Source organism: Typha latifolia, chromosome 4, assembly GCF_019914945.1.
Source record: "Typha latifolia isolate L0001 chromosome 4, TyphaL0001v2, whole genome shotgun sequence".
NCBI classification, from domain to species: Eukaryota; Viridiplantae; Streptophyta; class Magnoliopsida; order Poales; family Typhaceae; genus Typha; species Typha latifolia.
The window spans coordinates 1,766,028-1,788,138 of record NC_133089.1 but is presented as its reverse complement, the minus strand read 5'-3'; the positions used below and the strand labels follow the sequence as shown (position 1 = coordinate 1,788,138).

Here is a 22,111-nt window from a genome sequence, read left to right as displayed (position 1 = left end):
ATTAATTAGTAGTTCTCTCTTCTCAATTGGAGCTCTTGTGGGCCTTCGATTTGGCCTACTTCACGTGCCCATAAAATAATGGGCCAATTAGTAGTACTATCATATCGTAAGACTCGATCCAAGTTGTTAGTAGTTGTTTTATATTATTACGGCTTAATTAAATGCAATGCCATTGGTATTGGAAACTAGTTATTTTCTAGATGCAGCTGCCACTTTCATGCATATTTCTACTTCGATCGGCACGTGGCACTGGCACTGGCACCTAAATAGACTAAGTCCAACTTACTTTTCCCACTTTCCTCGTTCGAATATTCGGCCATCATTCCTTACTCGTGTTAATTAATTAAATATCTTTACATCAATATTCTACCACTTGGCTGTGAATTTCCTTGTCATGTTGCACCTTTTCTCTTTTGTTATAATTAGTTGGTTAAATCGAGAAAAAAATTAGATGTGAATATGAAATTTTTTTAAGGAAAAAGATGAGATATTTTAGACAACTATATCTATACACATGTTTGATGTCATCAAAGTGGTGCCTGGTATTAGACGAGTAAAAAAGAAAAGAATTGGAGTATTATAAAGATGTGCTCAAACAATGGAATTTGTAGTCAACTATTACATTTTGAATGTTAAAGATTATAGTCAACTTCGTTGACTAAATGTTATTACGGGAAGTGATTGATAAATGATAAGTTCGCTCCGCCAATAAGCGCACTCGAATAAGAAGTTATAATTAAATTAATTTACAAGGTAGGTTTGTCTCTTCACAATAATACCCTCGCACATTCGAAAATATATCCAAAAGCAAGGGCCTAAGTGCTAAATTTAGGGAAGGGTAATGTAGTCTTATTACCTCCCACCATAATAGTTTAATTACGTTATTACTGCACGTATATTTTATCGTAGAGTAATTAATACACGCGCCGCAGTGGAATGTGTAGGAGAGGAGAGGAGAGGGAGGGAGATTTCCTTCTATTCCGTTTTTCTAAAAGTTATTTTTTTCTTAACAGGCCCTAATTTTGTAGCTCACTCTTGAGCTCTCGAGCAGCGTTCGGTCGGAATCTGGAGGCCAGAAGGAGATAGAGATCTCTATTCGGGTTCTTTTCTTGCCGATTTTAAGCGGGGGAGGTGAGATGGAGGAATCCCGAGTCTTCGATTTGTTGTAGCGATTTGTGTATTCCAATGGCGAAGCGGATCTATCAAGTTTGGAAAGGAAACAATGTAAGATTTTGGAGCCTTCTTCTCCCTTTTTCCTCCTTTCTTGATTTCTTCTAGCTGTGCCGTGTGGTTGGATTGGGACTATTTCGCTGTTTTGGTTGGATTTTGGCAAGTGGGTATGTGCGGATCGTGGTAAAGGGTAGAGGGCTTTAGGATTTTGGGGTTTGGGGGAAATTTTGGGTCGTCGGTGGGATGCGACGGGGGTTTTTTTTTTTCCTCAACGAGGATTGGAGCAGTTGACGACATGTTGGTTGATATTTGTATTGCGACACTTTAACCTGTAAGATAGATTGGATTCCCACTTTCGGGTGTTTTTTTTCCCAGCCCTCAATTAGTTCATTGCTTCTTGTCCTCTTTATGATTGTTATGGTAATTTTCTTATATATTATAGCCTTTTTAGGGCTCAATTGTATATTTTTCACTTGCTATATTCAGCTCCTCTTAACTTATATCGAACCCGTTAGCACACTCATTTAGTGACATCTTCTCAAGCTATACCAAAGACTTACATTTACATCTTACTACTAGTTACAATTTCTAATACTTATGTTTCATTATCATCTGTTCTTATCGCTATACATTCATATCGGCATATAAGTATATGGAAGCCTAAAACAGGTCTCAGAGTTCTCCTATGCAACATTTCAGAGATTCACACATAATCTTTTCTCCTAGAATTGTCTTTCTTAGCTGATCCTGGATATTGTGGTTTTTGGCTACTCTGATCATGTATGTATTTATATGTTCATGTCTGTACAATTTATATGCCTATAAATTGAGTCTCTAAGTTGGCATAATTTGGTACACAATAATTGTGCAACTCAGACATTATTATTATTGTTGAGCCTATGTCATGAAGACAATTTCATTGAGAAAACCTTCTCGAATCTCAACTTAGTTTCTATTGGATATTTGAGTTTTTGACCAAATTAAGCCTCCCCTACAAGGTACTTACTCAAATAGGTATGAGCCCTAATTAATTACCGGAATAGGTGACAGGGTCAAAAGCTTGTATGCTTCCTTGCGGACATACTAAAACATGTTTGCTAGTATAGTTGTCAAGAATGCATCCTTTTAACGGTTTTCATTAGTAAGAAATTAGCCTCTTTGATATGAGGGTTAATTTAGTCAAATGTCAAGTACATTTGATCCTTCCTTCCAATTGCTGACTCGATTTGTTCTAATGAGTTCATCTTTCTTAAAACTCATTTTGTTTTTCAAAAGCACTTTGTAACTTTATTTATCAAACTAAGAAAGCATCTTTGGCTAACGGGGTTCTCTTGTGCAGATATTCATCTGCGGTGGCAGGTTGATATTTGGACCTGATGCTAAGTCACTCTTTGTTACCGTTTCTCTCATTGTTATTCCAGTTGTGATCTTCTGTGTATTTGTGGCAAGAAATCTCCTACACCGGTTTCCTGCATACAATGCAGGATGTGCAGTTCTGGTGGTTGCAATAGCTTTCACGATTCATGTTGGTACTCTTTGCCTATTTTCAACATATAAAAATTTGAGAAGCTTTTTTTAGGTTTTTCTTTTTCTCTTGCACTATGAGTCTAATTTAGTATACCAAGGAGAAATATACTTTTGTTAATGAAATTAATTAGTTATTGAATTACAACTGTTGAAGCTATAGAACACTGTGTTGTACGAGTATGATTAGAGGATTTGTTGTTTCTTTTCTTTTTCTCTTTTTCCCTCGTTGTGAGTAAACCCATCGCAGTTCCAGAAAAAAAGAATTGGATGGATATTGCTTTATAGTTATCTTGGCTTTTGTTTTTCCAACACTTTCTGACTTAAGATTAGCAGGAAATTGATCTTAGGAAATCAGGGATAGAAGTGGGTCAAGTGACATATGACATGCACCTTTTGCGAGGCATCGAATTGCTATCCTTCCAGCAATTAAATGGTCTTCTTATTGGCACACATCCTTTGCCAATTTGTGCTTTATAACATTATCTGTGGCATTTTGAATGCTAATTGAGAGGTAGGAGGTACCTTTGTGTTGAATTCCTACTGAACCCATACATCAGACATGTATTCATTTGTCTGATTGTATTTCAGTACCTTTGGTTATTGGTGCTTTACAATTTTCTTTACTATCTGGATCAATATTTTTTTTGGATAATGTAGTAGTCACTGTACTCAAATATAGTGAGATTGGTGATGTAATTATGGTGATTTTATCCCTAGATCCATCTGTATTATTTGGTTCCAAATTTTTATTTGCCCACACCAAAATCATAGATTGCCTTTTCTTGTCAATGTCTGATTTCTAGGTACTGTTACTACTCTTTATTACTTCAGCTCGAGATCCAGGTGTCATGCCACGTGCTTCACATCCACCGGAGGAAGAATTCACTTATGACTCTACGGTATCTTCAGAGTCTGTTGAGAGGGATATGCCCAATTTACAGATTTCCCACATTAAAGAAGTAATTGTTAATGGAATGCCTGTGAAAGTGAAATATTGTGATACTTGCATGATTTTCCGGCCTCCTCGTTGTTCGCACTGCTCCATATGCAACAATTGTGTGGAGCGCTTTGATCATCACTGCCCTTGGGTTGGGCAATGCATTGGACAGGTGCTTTTCTTTGCTTGTTATTGTCAAATTGTTCCATGATCTATTCTTCCCATGACATGGAAAATAGATGATCTGGTCACCAGAACAAATAGATATTGTCACTGAATCGATAGGTTATAACTGTGTGGAATAACTGGTCAGTAAATCTTTGGCTGTTATATTTGTATATACTCCAGTTTTCTTATATATTTCACAATTTGTTGGATGGCAATAGATTATGTTACCAAATATAGTAATATACTACATTTTGGACTGAAATTTATGCAAGAAAGGGAGGATGACCTCGTGATAGGGCTAGCTTGGTACCAGTTGACTTCTATAAATAGACTTCTTTATTATCACTTAGATTAACTCTATGGACTAGCATTCTTCTCGCATTTTGCACTGGTTGTCCCTCCCACTAAATTGGATACATTATTTTTTTTTTTTTAAATCGATCGACTGACCTTTGGGTTTTTCTTTTGCAGCGCAATTATCGCTACTTTTTTTATTTCGTTTCTTCATCGGCTCTTCTTTGCATCTATGTATTTGCGATGTGCGCATTGTACATCAAATTTCTCATGGATAGGGACCATCCTACAGTGTGGAAGGCAATGAAGGAGTCTCCGGCATCCGTGGTGCTAATGATATATTGTTTCATATCTCTCTGGTTTGTTGGCGGTCTCACTGGATTTCATTTGTATCTTGTTGTCACTAACCAGGTGAAAATTTTCTACAGTCAATGAAGACCATTAATTTATTTTTTAAGAAAACTACTATTGTTTTCTTCCTGCTTGATTTATGCTTTTCTATGGACAAATATACTTATCCTTGAGATTTTCTTCAGCATCCCTCATCTTTCAATGATGGTGTCTGTATGTGCATATGAGTGTGTACTTGTCTCAATTCTCAAATTACAAATATTTGTCCTCAAGTTATTTGCCTTCTTTAACATTTTTAGTCATGTGATACTTATATGTGCAAATAGAGAACCAAGGTGTACTACTCTCTGTTCACTAGGCTCATTGCTCTTTAGCTGTTCAACTATAATGATTAATTGGTGGTCTTGTTTTACTGCTCGTCCTTCTGATTACAACCCCCATTGTTATAATTGTGTCTTTTACATGATAATTTCCCTTTTAACAGTGACAAACTCATGTTTAATTGGTGATATCTTTCTAGTCTTGTAAAATGTAAAGCATAAAGATATAGTAGATCATTACGCATCACAGCCCTACTAACATGAGGACTTGCTTTTACCATTCTGCACCAGCAGTGTTATTAATTCATTTTTATACTAAGTAATTTCTGTTATCTTTTAGACTACATATGAGAACCTCCGGCACCGAGCTAACAACAGGCCCAATGTCTATGACCGTGGATGTCTGGATAACTTCTCGGAAGTCTTCTGCACGAAGACAACACCTTCTAGAAACAATTTTCGAGCATTTGTACAAGAGGAAGTGGCAAGACCACCTCCAGTCATCCGCGCCGGAGAGTTAGAAGACGAACTACCCCATGGCCCACGAGCAAAGGTTGAAGATGATCTCGAGCTTGGTGGTGATCTCTTGAAAATCTCACAACGTCGCACGTATGAAGAGGTTGACGAGGAGATGGGTGGCAGAGGCAGTAATGGGATGCACAACATGCTCACAGAGTCTGAGCTTGTGGTGGGATCAGATGGTAGGAGAACTGGGAGTTGGGATATCTCACAGGAGGCCCTCGCTACAAGCTCTTCTTTCACTGAAGCTGGTATGCCATCACAAAAGTAAGCTCATTACCCAACCATGCACTTTGTGCAGTTGAAACCCTGGAGTATACCAGCAACTTGCGTCCTTAACGAGGGAAGGAGGAAAATCTCAAGGGAAAAGAACTGCCTGTTGGACTCGCGCTATCAATTGGGTTTTCAAGCTCCATTTATTCTCCTGGTACTGCATGTAAGTATCTTTGTTAATTTCAGTGGAAGAAGTGAAGGGATTGGGAAGCCATTCTTTGGCTTACGCTTGTCTTGCTCTGTGTTATATCTCGGTCAATTGGTTCTCTTTTATGTTTTTTTTTTCCTGGCATGCTTCTTTCTGTAAAGAACTACTGCAGGGTATTTAGAATGTCGAATCTACAAATCTCTGTTCCTTGGCTGCAACACCACATGAGTAAATGAATTGTAGGATCTCACGTACTTTCCCCCTTTTTTCTACTAGTTTTAGGATAATCTATTAAAAACACTGTAACTTTTGTTTTTATTATTTGTTTACATCCTATCATATGGATTTTTAAATCCTTACATTTAGCTTAGAATGCCTAAAAACATCTTATCATTAATTTTTTTAATGGTTAGTTACCATATAACTGAGTTAAGATAATTATAGATACAAAATGATCACAATACTTTGAATAAGTTTTCTATATTACTGTAGAAAATATTAAAAACTTGATTTAATGTCAAATGAAAGGTATTTTAATCTTTAACTACTGTTATGATAAAATTAGGTCAGGATGATTTGAGCCATTTAAAGTAAGAGTATAGATGATAATAAAAAATAAAAAAGACTGAAATATTTTTGATAAATTTCCTTTCTTTTTATTTCGAAGTTTCATCGTCATGTGTTGCACTTTGTTCACATTAATAGAGATTTAGTTATGAAACTTGCTTGGTTGGTCAAGCAATCATCATCATCCATACATCCATACATCATCATTATGTTTAATAATTCATCTTTGATTTAATTACTTTTATTTTCAGAAGATTCGTATTTTATTTTATCATGTTTGGAACTACCTAGTTCTTTAGATGCCTGCCTTCCATATTGGCAGCCTCTCTTTTACCTGTGAGTTTCTTCTCCATTCTTTGTATTCTTCTCGCCCATCAAAAAGAACGTCACACGCCCACCTGGGCTCAGAGCTCCACTCCCAAGAAGAAAAATAAATTGGTCAAAAAGTTTAAACACCATATATTACTGAGTCTCTTTTATTAATTAGTTCATAAACAAATTTTGACAATTTTAATAGACCAACAAAAATACCCTATCATATTTTTATTTAGTGGTCTCAAATATTAAAATTTACATCGATGTTCTTTAATTCTTTCAAAATCGATTTCTAATATAAGAGAGGACAATAAAATAAGGATAGTGTTTATCTAAATTAGTTACAGAATTAGAGAGTTAGTTTATTGATACAATTACATTAATTCAAGGGCGTACAGTGTTCAATTCTTTTCTGGTGGAGGTGAGTTGAAGTCGAAATTGAGACAATAAAAAATAATATAATTAATCCATTTAAAGATACTAATAAATTTAACTGTAAGTGAGATGCAAGAGAAGAGATAGTGAAGAGAGAGAATCTCAACTATAGCTGAGATGATATGTAATTAAATCATAAATTATTATTAAAATATTTTTTAAAAATTATATTAAATAAAATGAGAATAAATACTAAAAATTATACTACAATAAAGTAAAGATGTTATTTAATTACAATACTAGAATAAATTTATTCTAATTCTCCTTCTGCCCATTCGGCGCAAGTAATGAATGCTTTGCATCGAGGAACGGGCAATGTTTGACAGCAAATCAACATCCTCTTCCTCGAGCAAAGAATTTTGACTCTGACCTTATCTCGATTGAGAAAACCTGAAATCCTCGACGATTCCTTATTTCCGTCTATTATTTTTTTAAAATAAAAAAAGAAAAGAGTAATGAGAAAGGTTGAGCTCAGAGAGGAACAAATACGATTTCGTACAATGGTGATCAGGGGTTCAGCTGGGTGGTCGGAATAATTCGGAGAGTAGTTCTGGTCACCGCCGCCCGGAATTGACCCACTTCTTCTAGCATCCACGTGACTCATACGACGACGAGAGAAAAAGATAAAATTCGTGTGACTTCTTCTAGAAGTAGAGCTGCCATTAAATATAAGCGTGTTAGTACATAAAGTCCCCAAATAAAAGCCGCAAAATCACCCAAATGTTGCATCATATTCATATGTTACTTTATTCTACTCCCAAATCTTATTAATATTTACTTATATATGCCTCTTAAAATAAATATAATTTAAAATAATTGGTTTTTAGATGTAAATAGATTTTTTTTAAAAAAAATTCATTTTAAGTATTAGACTATTGATATGTGACTTGGAAAAAAAACAAATAATGTAGGTTTTAAGTGGTGTACATATAAATATTAATTTTTATAGGGCCGTATAAGTAAATTATAGGTTTTTTGCAGGGTGTATATGTATATATAAAAGAAAGAACCCTCCCTATTCACTACAAATGAAAATAACGTGAAGTCAAAACAGTTTCAACCATGCTGAACCAGTGGGGGAAGGGGGGGCAGTTCGGGGGTTGTCTTGATATCTTATTGGTTTGGTTGACCGAAAGGTTCCATGAATCATGCCATAAATAGTAAGGCCCAGACTGTGGGCCGCCCTACTGTAATCTAAGTCGGTAAAACTCAATCCAAATCCAAATTCTCCTCTCTCTCTCTCTCTCTCTCTCTCTCGCCCTTATCCGACCTGTGATCATCTTATTCGGAGTTATATCCAACCCTTCAATTTATCGATCTCCCGGTCAACAGTGCGATACATGATAAGTGTGAAAGGCGTGCAGCTTCCTCTGTACACCGCTCTCGCCTTATAATATTAACCATGCCGCTTTCTTAAGTCTTACATAAAATATAGGGTTAATTTCAAAGCTTTGCTTGGACGAGAAACAATTCCAGCTCAGGAGCATTGACGTGGTAGCTTCACGGTGGCGAACCGAGAAGACCTAGCCGGCGACGGCGCCATGGCGATGCGGACAAAGGATGAAGAAGTAGGAGGAGGAGGAGGAAGAGAAGAAGAGGAGGAGGAGGAGGAGGAGGAGGAGGAGGAGGAAGCGATGGTTTCATCGGAAATGGCCTCTGGGACGGCGTTATCGGATTATCCACGAGCGAACGAGGCATCGACGACGATTATTTCCGCCTCTGTTGGTTCTCTGTATAGTTTGGCCTCGCCTTCTTACGTGTCTCCTTCGACCTTCTTCCATTCTTGGGGTGACGGCGGCGGCGGCGTCGCCGGACAGAAGAGGAGGAGGGAAGAGACGACACCGGAAATGGTGAGGAGTAGATACTACCAAGGTTATGCTCATGGAAGCTATGGGGATCAGCCAATCTCAAACTTCGCAGGTATTTCTTTCCTTTTCTTTTCTAATCTACTCTCTTATTATTGCATGCAGTGATTAGTATCGTAGTTTACATACGGTTTAGAATCAACTGTAAGCATCATTTCATCTTCTTTGCTGCCCAAGTCCTACGTTTTTCACTATTTCTGAACCTTTCATTTTGCTAGAATTGTTCAAATTATACAAGATTAACTAGTTTAACTTTGATCTCATTAGAATATTAAATATAAAACTTATCTTTCTCTAACAACTGCCACAAGTACTTATGAGTTAATATGGTATTATAATAGATATCCTGAATTCGTATCCTTCCAATTAATCTGTCATTTAAAATATAAAACATTCATCAATTTAAATCAAATTCACTTCTTTTAGCTCTTTAAAAAACTAAATATAAATTTATCATTCTCTAACTGTTTAAAAAATTTTAGAGCAATCGGTAAAGTAACAAATCAAACTTAAATTTTTTATTTTTCTTAATACTTAGGTTGACCGTATATATTTGACGGTCATTGATAATTTATCAGCTTTTAACTGTATAGTCTAAATAATACCATATTCTTGAGGCTTTACTTGGACAATACTTCATTAATTAGCTCAGAGTTGTTCTACTTCTTTTGTTGAGGAACAATTAACATCATTAATGTAGTTCTTGATCTCATTGTAATATTCGTCTAATGGACGACTTCCAACAAAAGGCAGCCCCTTGATTTGTTCAATTGTTCTACCTTTGTCTTACATCATGCCATGGCATGGCATGCCATGCCAAAGGTGAAGTCATATTCTCAAGCTGACATGAAGAAAAACAGAGACTATATTAACTGAGACAAAATGCAAGATGCATGCATTTCTTTATCTTGGGATGAGCTTAGACTTTACCCATCGATATCCACCGCATGCTCACAAAACGACGAATGCCTAATTCCATGTGCATGCACATGCATGGCTCATGTTACCTCATGCATTGCATTTTGCCATTATCACATATCTCTCTCTCTCTCTCTCTCTCTCTCTCTCTCTCTATATATATATATATGGTCTCTTCTAACCTCAAATTATTTGCTATCATAATATTCTACAGGAGTAGAACAGAGCTTACAGAGCCAAGTGCCTCCAACCTTATTCCAACATCCCTCAACAGCCATGGAAGAGCTCTCCTCCTCTCCTTCCTCCACCTCTGCCAACAGAGAAGCCGAATACACCGTCGCACGCCGGAGATACCGCGGCGTGCGCCAACGTCCGTGGGGAAAATGGGCAGCGGAGATCCGAGATCCCCACAAAGCGGCCCGCGTCTGGCTCGGCACCTTCGAGACCGCCGAGGCCGCCGCCCGCGCTTACGACGAGGCGGCGCTCCGCTTCCGCGGCAGCCGGGCTAAGCTCAACTTCCCCGAAGACGTCCATGCTTTACCTTCCCCTGCGGCTCCTGGAGCTACTCAATTGGTGCAGTCTAGTACTATAAATTCCCAAGCAATACTGGGAGGTGATCCAAATTTCGATGCTAGTACGAGTAGGGTTTACTTGGAGTACTCAAGGATTCTTCAAGGCGACGGGCAGTACCAGACGCTTCCTCCTACGAGCCTCTTGGATCAGTTGATGTATTCCAACTTTGATACCAATACTACCACCATGGCTGCTGCTTCTACCAGCAATTCATTAGGCTCTGCTTCCTCTGCTTCGTCTTCTTCTTACACCCAGTTCTACAGTTCGCCGTGGACTGACTCGAGCCAGTTTCCACCGTCTTCTTCTGGGTTTAAATGACAGAGAGCTATGTTTAAAATCTTTGTTCTCTCTCTCGCTCTCTTTTCTTTTCTTTGATACACTATATACCAATTCTTTATTCTTGTTTTATATTTGTCATTTTAATTTTTGGAAACAGGGGACAGAGGATATTGTTTTGTGTGGCTAAATTATTCCCGAATAAAATCTCAAGAACGAAGTAATCGGTGTTTTAAAGCACACCAGTGGATAACTGGATAGATAGAGATGATGAAATCCAAAAGTAATTAATGCTTGTTCTTTTATCCTTATCCGAATAATTTTCAGATATGGACCACACGTACATTTCTCATCCTTATCTATGACCAGAGTTATTCTTTACAATTATGTGCAGCTGGATCGCATAAATTAAGTTATGAGCATGGCCATGATTTTTATTTAACATAAGAAGATGCTAAGTATTTGAAATGAATAAATTGGGCATAAGATAGCTCGACTCGATAAGTCTGGATTAATATAAATAATAAATAATTATATATATAGATATCTCATTTTTCAATGCTTATCTTAAATGCAAATTAGGTACCTCTAAAATTTTACTCATATTTTATTTTTGACATTTTTGGCAAATACTTCAATGCACCTTTAAAAATTATAATCTTAATTCAACGGCTATAATAGCTAGTTTTCATACCTGGTACCAGTTTTCCGGTACCGGTTCCAAAACCATATTATGTAAGAAAAAGAGTATATTAGTTAAGAAGATTAATTACGTGTGTTTAACTTTCTAATTTTCTTGTTATACCTTTGAAGATCTAAATCATTAGATTTTCATCAAAGTGATTGATAAGTATGAAAGAAGCATTCTACAAGTTTTTTTTTTCTTCAATTAAGATTTCTCTCTTAAATATAATTATACCTTAATTATAAGAGATATTATTTAATATTAAATAATTTAAATTTGATTATTTGAAGATAAACTTTAATTTAAATATAATTCTCTATCTCTATCTATTAAAATTTAATTTAAATCAATCTTAAATTAATGGAAGATATATGTAAATAATAAAAAATAATAAAAAAGATAAAATGTAATTAAATTTTCATCAAGTTAATTATAAAAGTCATCAATACACTTATTTTGATATATATACATTACTCTCAGTTAATGATATATATGTCTTTTACTTAATAAAATATTAACATAATATAATTGTTGAAAAATAATGTGCAAGATTATATATTTTAAAAAAATTACATGCTGAACCGGTAACATCTTTCATTCCTATTATACTCTTAAAGATCTTAACCGTTAGATCTTCATCAAATTGATTGATAAAGAATTAATTCGATTGCACAGAAGAAACCCTCTTTATTTTTTAGTTATAAAATGCGAATAAAATTATAATAGTTACTATAAATAAGTTTATATATAATTTGTGTTTGACTACTAAACTATAAATAAGTATTCTTATTAAAGTCATTTTAAGATTAAAAAACTAATGCTCTCGTAAAGAAAGTGTGGAACATAATGAAAGAAGTAAGATAATTATAACTTGTTATAAGAAAAATATTAATTTTGCTAATCTCATTTAACTGATCATAAGTATTTTGGACTAAAACTACTGTTGCAGTCACAAAATTGAGCCTTTCATCAATCGAGATGAAAGCATTAGGATATAGAAAAGCAAATCAACTGGAGTTTTTGCTGGAAGAAAGAAGGAAAGTGGAAATTAGATATGGAGGAGGGTTATTTATTAATTTTGTTAATAGAAATATACTGCATAGAAAACATGTATAATTTTATCATGCTATGTTTTCTTAAAAAAAAAAGGAAAATAATTATAAATTACCCACCACAAGTAAAAATCCAGTGTATCCATATCTTTTCTACCACAATTAGCCAGCTAATATGTAACTCAATTAGCTTCTCTAAATGTATGAATAATTGTACAATTTTGTATGCTTGAAAGTGAAGTGACAATACCATCAATAATAATATCAATAGCATGGGGTTTGGTTGGTTTCACTGAGCATGTTAACCAGCAGGAGAGAGTGAAGCTTTTTTGTAAACAAAACAAAGTAAAGCTTCATGGAGGGAGGACCACAGCTTCAACTTAGAGAGCTAAGTGATAGTCCAAGTTAAGGAGCACCGTTAGTCTATCGGATCACAAAACATCCTCCTCTAAGTTCTCCAAGTCTTATAAAGTGGGCAATAGAATTAAGGACGGTTCCCATCGGAAGAGGATGTTGGAGGGTTGGGTTTTAGTAAGCCGATAAATAGGTTCTCGAAATAATAATTATTAAGTACAAGAAAGCGAGTCCAAACTTTTTAAGGTCTTCGAAGATAATGTTACTGTGAAGTTTTCATTTTTGCCTCAAATTAATAAGCAGCAGCAGCGTTTACAACCAAGCTTTAAATTTAACTGATAATCCGACTAAGTATATATATCTGATTATTTATTTACAAAATATATTAAAAATATATAAATATTTTTTATGCACAAATTAAACACAGTAAATAAGATAGATCAATTCAACCTGGATTCAAGTTTGATTTACCGTAAGTTTGAATTTACTCATCAAGAATAGGAGGTCGAGAATTAAAATTTAAATCAATTTAACGAGTGCTAGTTAATACTATATATATTTATGCGTAGGTGGTATGTAAAAAAACAAAACGATAAGGTTGCGAACATAAATAAGACATCTAGAAGAGTCTAAATGCAAAAGTGCCAGTCAGCCATGTATATGAATAATCCCTTCTAATCCTATTGAGAGGGTTTTTTTTGTCAATTGCCGTTTCTATTCCTTGGTGTGTTGCCTCTTCTAGGGTTTCCCGGGCTTGGGGAGAGGAGCGAAGAGGGGAGAGAGCTACTGAAATATTTCCTCAATGGACTTCGACGAATACGAGTACCTCGAGAAAGCGGTGGAGGAGGAGCCCGAGATCCGCAAGTCCAAGGATAAAGAGAAGGATTCGTCCAGATCGCGCCATGGAGATCGCAAGAACGACGAGTCCGAGGCTGGGAGGAGGCCAAGGGAGGAGGAGCAGAACGGGCGGTCGAGGAAAGGCGAACGCGAGGATCGGGATAGGTCTTCTCGTAGGGAGAAGGATCAGCACCGCCGGAGCAGCAGGGACGACGAGAGGGAGCGCCGGAGCCATGATCGAAAGGATGGAGAGAGAGAAAGGGACAAGGAGAAGGAGAGGAGCAGCAGGGACGACGAGAGGGAGCGCCGGAGCCATGATCGAAATCCTAAGGAGAGGGATGGAGAGAGAGAAAGGGACAAGGAGAAGGAGAGGAGCAGCAGGGACGACGAGAGGGAGCGCCGGAGCCGTGACCGAAACCCTAAGGAGAGAGATGGAGAGAGGGAAAAGGACAAGGAGAGGGAGAGGGAGAAGGATAAGGAGAAGGAGAGGGAGAGGGACAAGGAGAGGGAGAGGGAGAGGGAGAGAAGAAGCAGCAGTAGGTCAAGAAGGGAGTCGGAGAGAGAGATGGAGAGGGCTAGGAGTAGGGAAAGAGCAATTAGGGAACGGGAGCTCGAGAGAGAGGTCAGGGAGAGGGAAAGCAGGTATGTTTTATTTTTATCGTTGTAGATTTTATTTATTTCCATTATCCCATCTTTTGCATCTGCTTTTGATTGTGCCATAGGAACCTATTTTTGTTTCTCGTAAAGGAATTTTAGTTTTATGCTAGGACATTAGTAGGATAGAGGATTAGTATCAGATTTCCAAAATTGCTGGATTCTAACAGCATGTTCTGTTCTTATTAAAAAAATACAATTCATTAATGTACTTATATTTTATACATTATTTTCTTTGGTTATTGATTTTTTAGCCGCCTTGATGGTCATTCTTTGTCTGTCTACTGCCCATAGTACTTAGAATCTTGAAGGCTTGAGGATTAGTTGTTACAACCTTGTCGAACTTAAATTTCATCTAGAATTTCAGGTTTCCTATGTAACATCAAAATTTGAAACTTCACTTGCTACGGCCACTTAAACCTTTGACCCCTTGTAACATCTCAAGTGCCTTTCATAACCAAAAGTGCAGCCAAACAATTGTTTTGTGCATTTCTTTCAGGCTTTATCTAGATTTCTCAAACTTCGGTTATTACAATAACGTAGAATCCTTTTATTCAGAATAAGGGCTCGCGGTACACTCGCTGTTAATTCTTCATTTGTTTACCTAAAAAACCTTATAGTCTGATTTTGTCTACCTATTGCTCTTTCCCCTTCTGAGTTATTTAAAATTTTGAAATTTAGATACTTATCTTTTGAACTGGTATATACAAATTTTGCGTGCAAGCAGTAGAAACATTATATTGCTGCTTGGCGTTTTGTTCTGTGATTTCAATAGCATTTCTGTCTTTTCTCTTGTGTAGGAGGTACAAGGAGAAAAAGGAAATAGCAGAGCCTGAAGCTGATCCAGAAAGGGATCAAAGAACTGTTTTTGCTTTTCAGGTTCTTGCAGTTATCATTAGCTATCTTCTCCTACATTTGAAAATGATAACATACTATATTTAAATATGCTTTTATTGATTTTTGACTTTTCAGATGCCTTTAAAGGCGACCGAGAGAGATGTTTATGAATTTTTTTCACGGGCCGGGAAGGTCCGTGCTGTTAACTCCTTGTTTTTAATTGCTATTGAGGAAACAGTAGATTTAATAAGTGTTCTGCAATTTCTTAGGTTTAACTGCATGTTTTGATATGCATACACCAACCAGAAAAAAAGTGTTCTGGTATTTCCATGTTTTATGCAACACAGGTATAGTACTTTATGTATTACTATGATTTGCACACTGCTTTTGCACCGTTAATTACTTCAACCAGCGTTGCACCTGGAATTTGACACATGAAATTCACTATTCACCATTCCGAACAGTCATAATGCACATCATTGAGATGTATTTGCTTCTTATTGCAGTATATGGTCTCGTGCCTTCAATGAGGCGTATTATATTGACTTTTTTGTGGCTCAACATACTTTTTGTTTGGTGAGTGTGGTAATGAAAAAAATGTTGACTGCTTCCCTCAGTGGTGTGAAGTAGAAAATGGATGAGTTGGTATTGTAAGTTAATCTTTTAAGCAGATAGTTTACTCAAAGGAATGTGTTATAACATATGTTTCTAGTTTACAGGTGAGGGATGTTCGCTTGATCATGGACCGGAACTCGAGAAAGTCAAAAGGAGTTGGGTATGTTATAGAAGTTTTGGAATTTAATTCCTGTTAAATTGTTTCTGGAGTATCTCTTTATTTATCTTTGTCTATATTTACTAATCCATTATCGAAAGAGGCATTCGCTTAGTAGTGATCCCACCAACTTCCATCAACTGGTTGGTACAAACTTTTTGTCTTCTTAAGTCTGAATTCTTGTAACAAGAATCCTTTAATGTATTTGTTCTCTCGGGGAACACATTGGCATGAGTACTAATATATTCTTTATGAGTTCAGGTATAATGGTCCACTTAGTTGAAATTGTTTTTATGCCTGGCTTTCTTTTAATAACCTGATAACTTGGTAATTTGTCTAGCCGTCATCATTAGAGAGTTCTGACTTCTGATCTGTTCCTTGATATTTCTTATTCGTGTTGAATGGACCATCATCATTATAGAGTTCTGATCCTCGATATTTCATATTTATGTTGAATGGGTAGAAAATGCTTGACCCATGTATTTCTTTCTTTTTTATTCCTTTTTTCAGAAAGAATGGCAATTGCTAGCATTATTTTAAAAAACATCTGTCTAACGCCTAGGCTCATGCCTTAGATAGAATACGACTAAGCTCCACTTAGGTCCTGCCTAAGTGACCGTTATAGCATCTTCTATCATATTTTAATATGTAGATTGACTTGGATTCAAAGTTAGTGTACATGTTGATGAATTAGTGAATTCTAATTTTCAAATAGCTTACTATAGTTCTTAACGAGAATGCCTTATCATATTGTTTAGATTGTATTTATTAATTTTAACTTCTTCTCTAACTGTTATTTCTTTATTTGTTTATTTCCTAACCATCTTAAATTCTTGACACCTACCTAGTGCCTAGGTGCTTCATGATCCCTTGTTCGCTCATCTCCCATCCAGTCTTTTAAAATTTTGATCGCTAATTACAACTTACTATTTGTTTATCTTGTTTGTACAGTTATATCGAGTTTTATGATGTGATGGCAGTTCCGCAAGCGATTGCTTTGTCCGGTCAGCTTCTTCTTGGTCAACCTGTAATGGTCAAACCATCTGAAGCAGAGAAGAATCTAGCTCATGCTGCTTCAGCTGCAGCTGCTATTGCAGGGTCAGCTGCTGAAAGAAAACTTTATGTTGGAAACCTACATTTCAACATGACGGAAGATCAAATACGCCAGGTGAATGGAATTATACTCTTCAGTTTCCTAATTAGGCTAGTTGCTTTTTTTGCCGAGCTTATTCGATACCATTCTAGATATATATATATATATGTATGTACATACTATAGTATTTTTATTTGGATCAGGCTATTTTATAAATTATCGTGAATATCCTAGATATGTGGATTTCTAAGTTTCTTGAATTTGCTCAGTTTAAAGAACTTAAACCAGTATTATGATCATAAGTAACATAAACCTTTTGTACAAGGCATTGACATCATTTGGTGTATAATATGCATCAAACTGCAGCTTTATTTGGGTGTGCATATTTACATTTTTGTGATTTAAGTTTGCTTTTCCTTTTAAGGAAGCTTCCTCCCAGATTTACAGCTTGTGTAATATTGCAGAATTGTTCGGTAGTTCCTAGAAGTTACAATATGTAGTCAAAAATAGCTTGTACCTTTAGGCAGTTTCTTCAGAAGAGCCTTTAGTCTCATGCGTGAGGTCACACTGGACACTTAATTGCATAGCGAGGCTTGTGTGAACTAAAGCCTCTTGTGCCTTATATATGACTTGTATTAGTCATAGATTTCAGGATTTGGTTAATTCGGTTGTAATGGAAATGAAGGTCACCCTTTCTTTTTCTCTCAAGAGAATGTTGGACTGAATTTTAGTGATGACTATTTGTCTACTATCTTTTACTTCCTCTTTCTCGAATGCAGTTGGAATTCTGTATTCTTATTTCTTTGCGAGATCTCATGCCTTATATTTTGCAAAATATATATGCAATTTCGTAGATCTTTGAACCATTTGGGCCGGTCGAGCTTGTGCAATTACCATTGGATATTGACACAGGGCACTGCAGAGGCTATGCATTTGTCCAGGTCCGTAGTTTGCTATATCTCTGACATATTGTTTCTCTAGTCATTTGCTTACATGCTTTTCTGCCTCTCAGTTTGCTCAGCTTGAACATGCAAAGGCTGCTCAAAGTCTAAATGGAAAGCTGGACATTGCTGGCCGGATTATTAAGGTATACCTTCAAGTAATTGAATTGGCCATGGGAGTAATATGGAATTCCAATCCATTATCTTATTGTTGACAAGGTCATTATTTTCTTGTCATTTTGGTCTCATTTGTCACTCCTGTTGTTAAAATGCTTTTAACAGGTTTCAGCAGTAACAGATCATGTGGGGGTTAAGGATGCTGGGGCAAATGCTGCTGATTTAGATGATGAGGATGGTGGTGGTTTGGTGAGTCCACAACTTGCTTAATTTTGCATTTGGGACTGATGCATTTTCATCTTGTATTGAGAATTAACTCATTAGACACTCTCTTTGTTAAGCAAACCTTTGACCAAATCAAAATGAATTCAAAAAATTCACTTTATGGGCAGAAGTTAGCAAGCAGTTATATAGGTCAAATATACTCATCAAGGTATTGGTGTGTCGTTAGCTCATCTATTCTAATCCTCTAGAATATTTGAACATAGGAAATTGAAGCTCATTTTTTCTTAAAGCTTTTGTTTGGCTCATATTCTTATAGGATATTGAAGGTAAGTCTAGGTTAAACCTGAGTTTTAAACTTGTGCCGGTAGTTCTTGTAGGAGTGGGAGGAAAAGAAAGTGAAGTAGTGAGAAATATGCTATTATATAAGTTGCTAGGGTAGTTTGTTTAGTTTGTAAAGGTCCTGAAGGTAATAACTTATATGATCACTTAGAATTGATGGAGGGTGAGGTATGAAAGGTTTCTGTTGACACAAGGATGGTCTTTGAGTAGCAAGAAAGGAAAATTAACTTTTGGAATTTGGAATTCTATTAGAAGCCTAAGATGATCAGGTGAATTAATCAAGGTGTGATCATCTCAATGATAGGTTTTCCAGAAAACAATGTGATGCTGGGCCGTTGGAGAACGTACGATCTGATCATATTTTAGTTCCTATATAGATTGGAGTACATTGATTAATGTAAATGCTCAATTATACCTTTCTTAAGATATACAACAAAGAACCTATAGGCAATGTTGAGCCAAATGCACTTAATGAGTGATGTAAAATAAAAATGGACATGTTACTTTTAGAATTTACGGAAAGAGTAGTCTAGATGAGGAACCTTTTCAACAATGACTAGGGAATTTTCTAGTTCTTCCTTTTCTGATTGGGAAAAAAATGTGGATAATTAGAAAAGGATGGACAAGTGTAAGGTTGGAACTAAATTTTTAGGTCAATTTTGGGTTACCCTCTTAGAAAATTATTCATAATAGGTCGTCTTTAGACAGAAAAGTTTATTCTATATATCGATGTAAGAAAGCAGGTTAATATTGATAATGTTGAAGGTATAAAAAAAATGGGAGAGTGAGTCATATTTGAGAGACAATTGAAACTTTGTTAGTGATTTACATCAAGTAATAGTACTTGACATCTTATGCCAATCATGACATTTAGGTGAAAAGGATGCATTTGGTTGTGAATGCTAATATTGGTTTGTAAAAGTATGACAATTAAATTCTGACTTAGAACTTTGTGTAGGTTAGAATTAGATGTAGACACTTGTTTTAATGTTTTATTATGAGAAAAGACACAAAATAAATAATTGTAGATAACTAGATCATGTGCTCTTGATATTCCTTGAACTACCAACAGCTTGCTGACATTAGAGAAATATTGTGGAACTACATGAGATAGATAGACATTACTTTATAGTGAATCAATTATGGACAGCAAAAAGTGTCCCAAAATTGCATTGTTAATATTTTGTCTTTTTCCTGTTACCTCACCATCTTTTCAAGTTCCATGTGCATCTTAGTTTGGAACTAAAATCCTGAAGGCAAAGGAAAGTGATGGAGACCTAGTTTAGGATGATATGTGAAAGGAGGAACTTGGTTCTAACTTCTAAGGAAGTATTGGAAGGTGGGATCTGAAATTTGAGTCTGGTAACTAAAGAACAGAGCAAAACTATGTATGATGAATGGAACTTTGGGCTATGATATTGATGAGTGGAGAATTTGAGGGACACCATATAAAAGCTTAAGTAGCTCTAAGGCTTTCCTAGCTTGTCCGTTCGGAAACCAATTAGAGTGCCGTGCTGCATATTTTTAGGCTGTAATTGATGGTTGTGGAATGAAGTAGGCTTGTGTGAATTTCAGTGTACTGACAAACTTCGACTGCATGATTGTATGGATCCTACAGCCAGAGGTCTTTTCTGTGTGGAAATTTCAATGTTTTTTTTTCATATGATGTTTCTATGCTATTAGTTATATCAGATAGGTTTCTGTATCTATATACTTACTATGTGTTGTTTTTGCTGTGCAGTCTTTAAATGCTCATTCCAGAGCTATCCTCATGCAGAAATTGGATCGCACAGGAACTGCGTCAAGGTTCTTACTCTTGCTGATTTTCTTTGTTATCTCTTCATCTTTTATATTGTAAATAAGCTGAAGCTTGCTATGTTTTTTAGCATTGCTGGGTCACTTGGAGCTCCGATGCTTAATGGAGCAGCTCCCAGTCAGGCCCTCAGCTTGCCGATTAATGGGCAGGCTCTGGTTCCTGCAGTCCTTGCTGCACAGCGTGCTTCCTCTGTTGAGCTTAATGGGGAGCCTAGCGAATGCTTATTGTTGACGAATATGTTCAATCCAAATGATGAGGTTGTCATTCTCTCCCTCTACATATAATATCTTCTCCTTTCCTCAATTATTTTTCTGTGCTGTGAATTAATGAACTTGTACTACAGATGGAACCTGATTATGATTTGGAAATAAAAGATGATGTCCAAGAAGAATGCTCCAAATTTGGACATGTTAAACATATACATGTGGACAAGTAAGTTTTTCTGCTCTTTCTTGTTAGTAAAATGCTAACGTGATCCTGATCTCACTAACATGAAACAGTTACTGTGAATATGATCCTGATCTCCAATCTATATCAGTACCTGCATCATCAATATATTATGTACTTGTGCTTGTGCAATGTGAAGCTGCATTTCTTCATTTTTTTTATTGCGGGAGTAAATTCAAATGTTTTTCTTTCTATTCCTTATTTGTGTAACTAGCAATATTAGACTGCTAGATAGGGGCTGAGAATTCTTTAGCATTTTGAGAATATAAACTCATGTAAGATGATCTGCACATGTAGTTTGTACCTTTGAGTCTAGCTTACACACAGTTGTCCTTTACAGGGGCAGTACTGGCCATGTGTATCTTCGTTTTGACACTGTGGCTGCAGCTGCTAGTTGTCAGCGTGCGATGCATGGAAGATGGTTCGCAGGAAGGTCAATATCTGCGACATTTATGGTATGTTGCAGCTTAAATAATATTATGCTAAATTTGTAGAACTTCGGATCACATGTGACAAACTATCTCTAATTTGCATCTCTTACTTGCAGCGGCCCCATGAATACGAAGCCAAATTTAGATAAGGTATCTTGACTTCATGAGGTGTTTGGAATATCTTTTGAATATGTATTATCCTGGTGAACTTTTTTCTTTTGTACTGCTAGGTAGAACTTTAGATGGCTGGTCTGGATAATATTTGTTCCTGTAGTCTTCGGCAGCTCTTCTCTTCTCATCTCTTCCGTACTCCAAAAGTCTTTCTTGGGGGCTTATGTCATGATGTATCTGATACCCCATTTAAGCTCTTACTAGAGCTAGGCAATTTTCATTTTCGCTGATTGGAAAGGATGGTGTATTTTTATTTTTTAAGGAGCAGAAATTTAATGATGTCCCAATTAAACTTGAAATTTAAACCTGAAAAGATCCATACAATATGTGGCCAAGTACTATTCTATTGGGCTTTGAGAATGGTGTATTTGGCATGAATCCATCGATTAAAATCGTGCATTTCATCAAATGCATGCGTAGATATGTTGGCTCTCTGGTTTACAGTACTTGACAACTGACCACTTCCTTTAACTGCTTAAAAACTAAATTCTGATGTGCCTCGGATCAAACGGTAGGTAGGCTTATACGAGGAACAAAATTAACAGGCCTACAGTAACTATTACAGAGTTTCGATAAGATTATATAGTAGTCGTCGGACACATGAATTCTATCGACTATCGTAATGAATCGTAGTACATTTAAATTTCTTTGGGAATACCAGCACGATAAAAATCGTGAAATTTC

At 36.2% G+C, this 22,111-nt stretch overlaps 3 protein-coding genes across 5 annotated transcripts; all 3 read left to right on the top strand.

Moving 5' to 3' along the window:
• The first annotated feature begins 902 nt into the window (after positions 1-902).
• LOC140785549 (protein S-acyltransferase 8) lies at positions 903-5,925 on the top strand. Its single transcript, XM_073133435.1, has 5 exons — positions 903-1,224; positions 2,510-2,695; positions 3,501-3,806; positions 4,274-4,507; positions 5,108-5,925. Exons 1-5 carry the CDS (start codon positions 1,186-1,188, stop codon positions 5,555-5,557), a joined length of 1,215 nt encoding a protein of 404 aa, XP_072989536.1. The 5' UTR covers positions 903-1,185; the 3' UTR covers positions 5,558-5,925.
• Positions 5,926-8,364: 2,439 nt separating this feature from the next.
• LOC140786931 (uncharacterized) lies at positions 8,365-10,893 on the top strand. Its single transcript, XM_073135649.1, has 2 exons — positions 8,365-8,944; positions 10,022-10,893. The coding sequence occupies exons 1-2, from the start codon at positions 8,566-8,568 to the stop codon at positions 10,696-10,698; spliced, it is 1,056 nt and encodes a 351-aa protein (XP_072991750.1). The 5' UTR covers positions 8,365-8,565; the 3' UTR covers positions 10,699-10,893.
• A 2,545-nt stretch (positions 10,894-13,438) lies between these two features.
• On the top strand, positions 13,439-21,726 carry LOC140785547 (uncharacterized). Of its 3 annotated transcripts, none has more exons than XM_073133434.1 (14): positions 13,439-14,226; positions 15,039-15,117; positions 15,211-15,267; positions 15,795-15,850; positions 16,799-17,015; positions 17,795-17,881; positions 17,953-18,027; positions 18,164-18,247; positions 20,304-20,368; positions 20,449-20,635; positions 20,722-20,810; positions 21,166-21,280; positions 21,373-21,406; positions 21,491-21,726. In XM_073133434.1, exons 1-13 carry the CDS (start codon positions 13,550-13,552, stop codon positions 21,403-21,405), a joined length of 1,821 nt encoding a protein of 606 aa, XP_072989535.1. In that variant the 5' UTR covers positions 13,439-13,549; the 3' UTR covers position 21,406; positions 21,491-21,726. The 3 variants fall into 3 exon arrangements, with proteins under 3 accessions (XP_072989535.1, XP_072989534.1, XP_072989532.1); XM_073133433.1 differs by having other exon boundaries at positions 21,487-21,726; XM_073133431.1 differs by having other exon boundaries at positions 21,373-21,726.
• Positions 21,727-22,111: the final 385 nt, after the last annotated feature.

Excerpts from the sequence above, each read along its gene's own strand:
- LOC140785549 (XM_073133435.1), top strand. The coding sequence starts at position 1,186 with ATGGCGAAGCGGATCTATCAAGTTTGGAAAGGAAACAAT. Across the intron at positions 3,807-4,273 it reads TTGGGCAATGCATTGGACAG|CGCAATTATCGCTACTTTTT; the intron begins GTGCTTTTCTTT and ends TTTCTTTTGCAG. Across the intron at positions 4,508-5,107 it reads ATCTTGTTGTCACTAACCAG|ACTACATATGAGAACCTCCG; the intron begins GTGAAAATTTTC and ends GTTATCTTTTAG.
- LOC140786931 (XM_073135649.1), top strand. The coding sequence starts at position 8,566 with ATGGCGATGCGGACAAAGGATGAAGAAGTAGGAGGAGGAGGAGGAAGA. Across the intron at positions 8,945-10,021 it reads GCCAATCTCAAACTTCGCAG|GAGTAGAACAGAGCTTACAG; the intron begins GTATTTCTTTCC and ends AATATTCTACAG.
- LOC140785547 (XM_073133434.1), top strand. The coding sequence starts at position 13,550 with ATGGACTTCGACGAATACGAGTACCTCGAGAAAGCGGTGGAGGAGGAG. Across the intron at positions 14,227-15,038 it reads GTCAGGGAGAGGGAAAGCAG|GAGGTACAAGGAGAAAAAGG; the intron begins GTATGTTTTATT and ends TCTCTTGTGTAG. Across the intron at positions 18,248-20,303 it reads ATGAGGATGGTGGTGGTTTG|TCTTTAAATGCTCATTCCAG; the intron begins GTGAGTCCACAA and ends TTTGCTGTGCAG.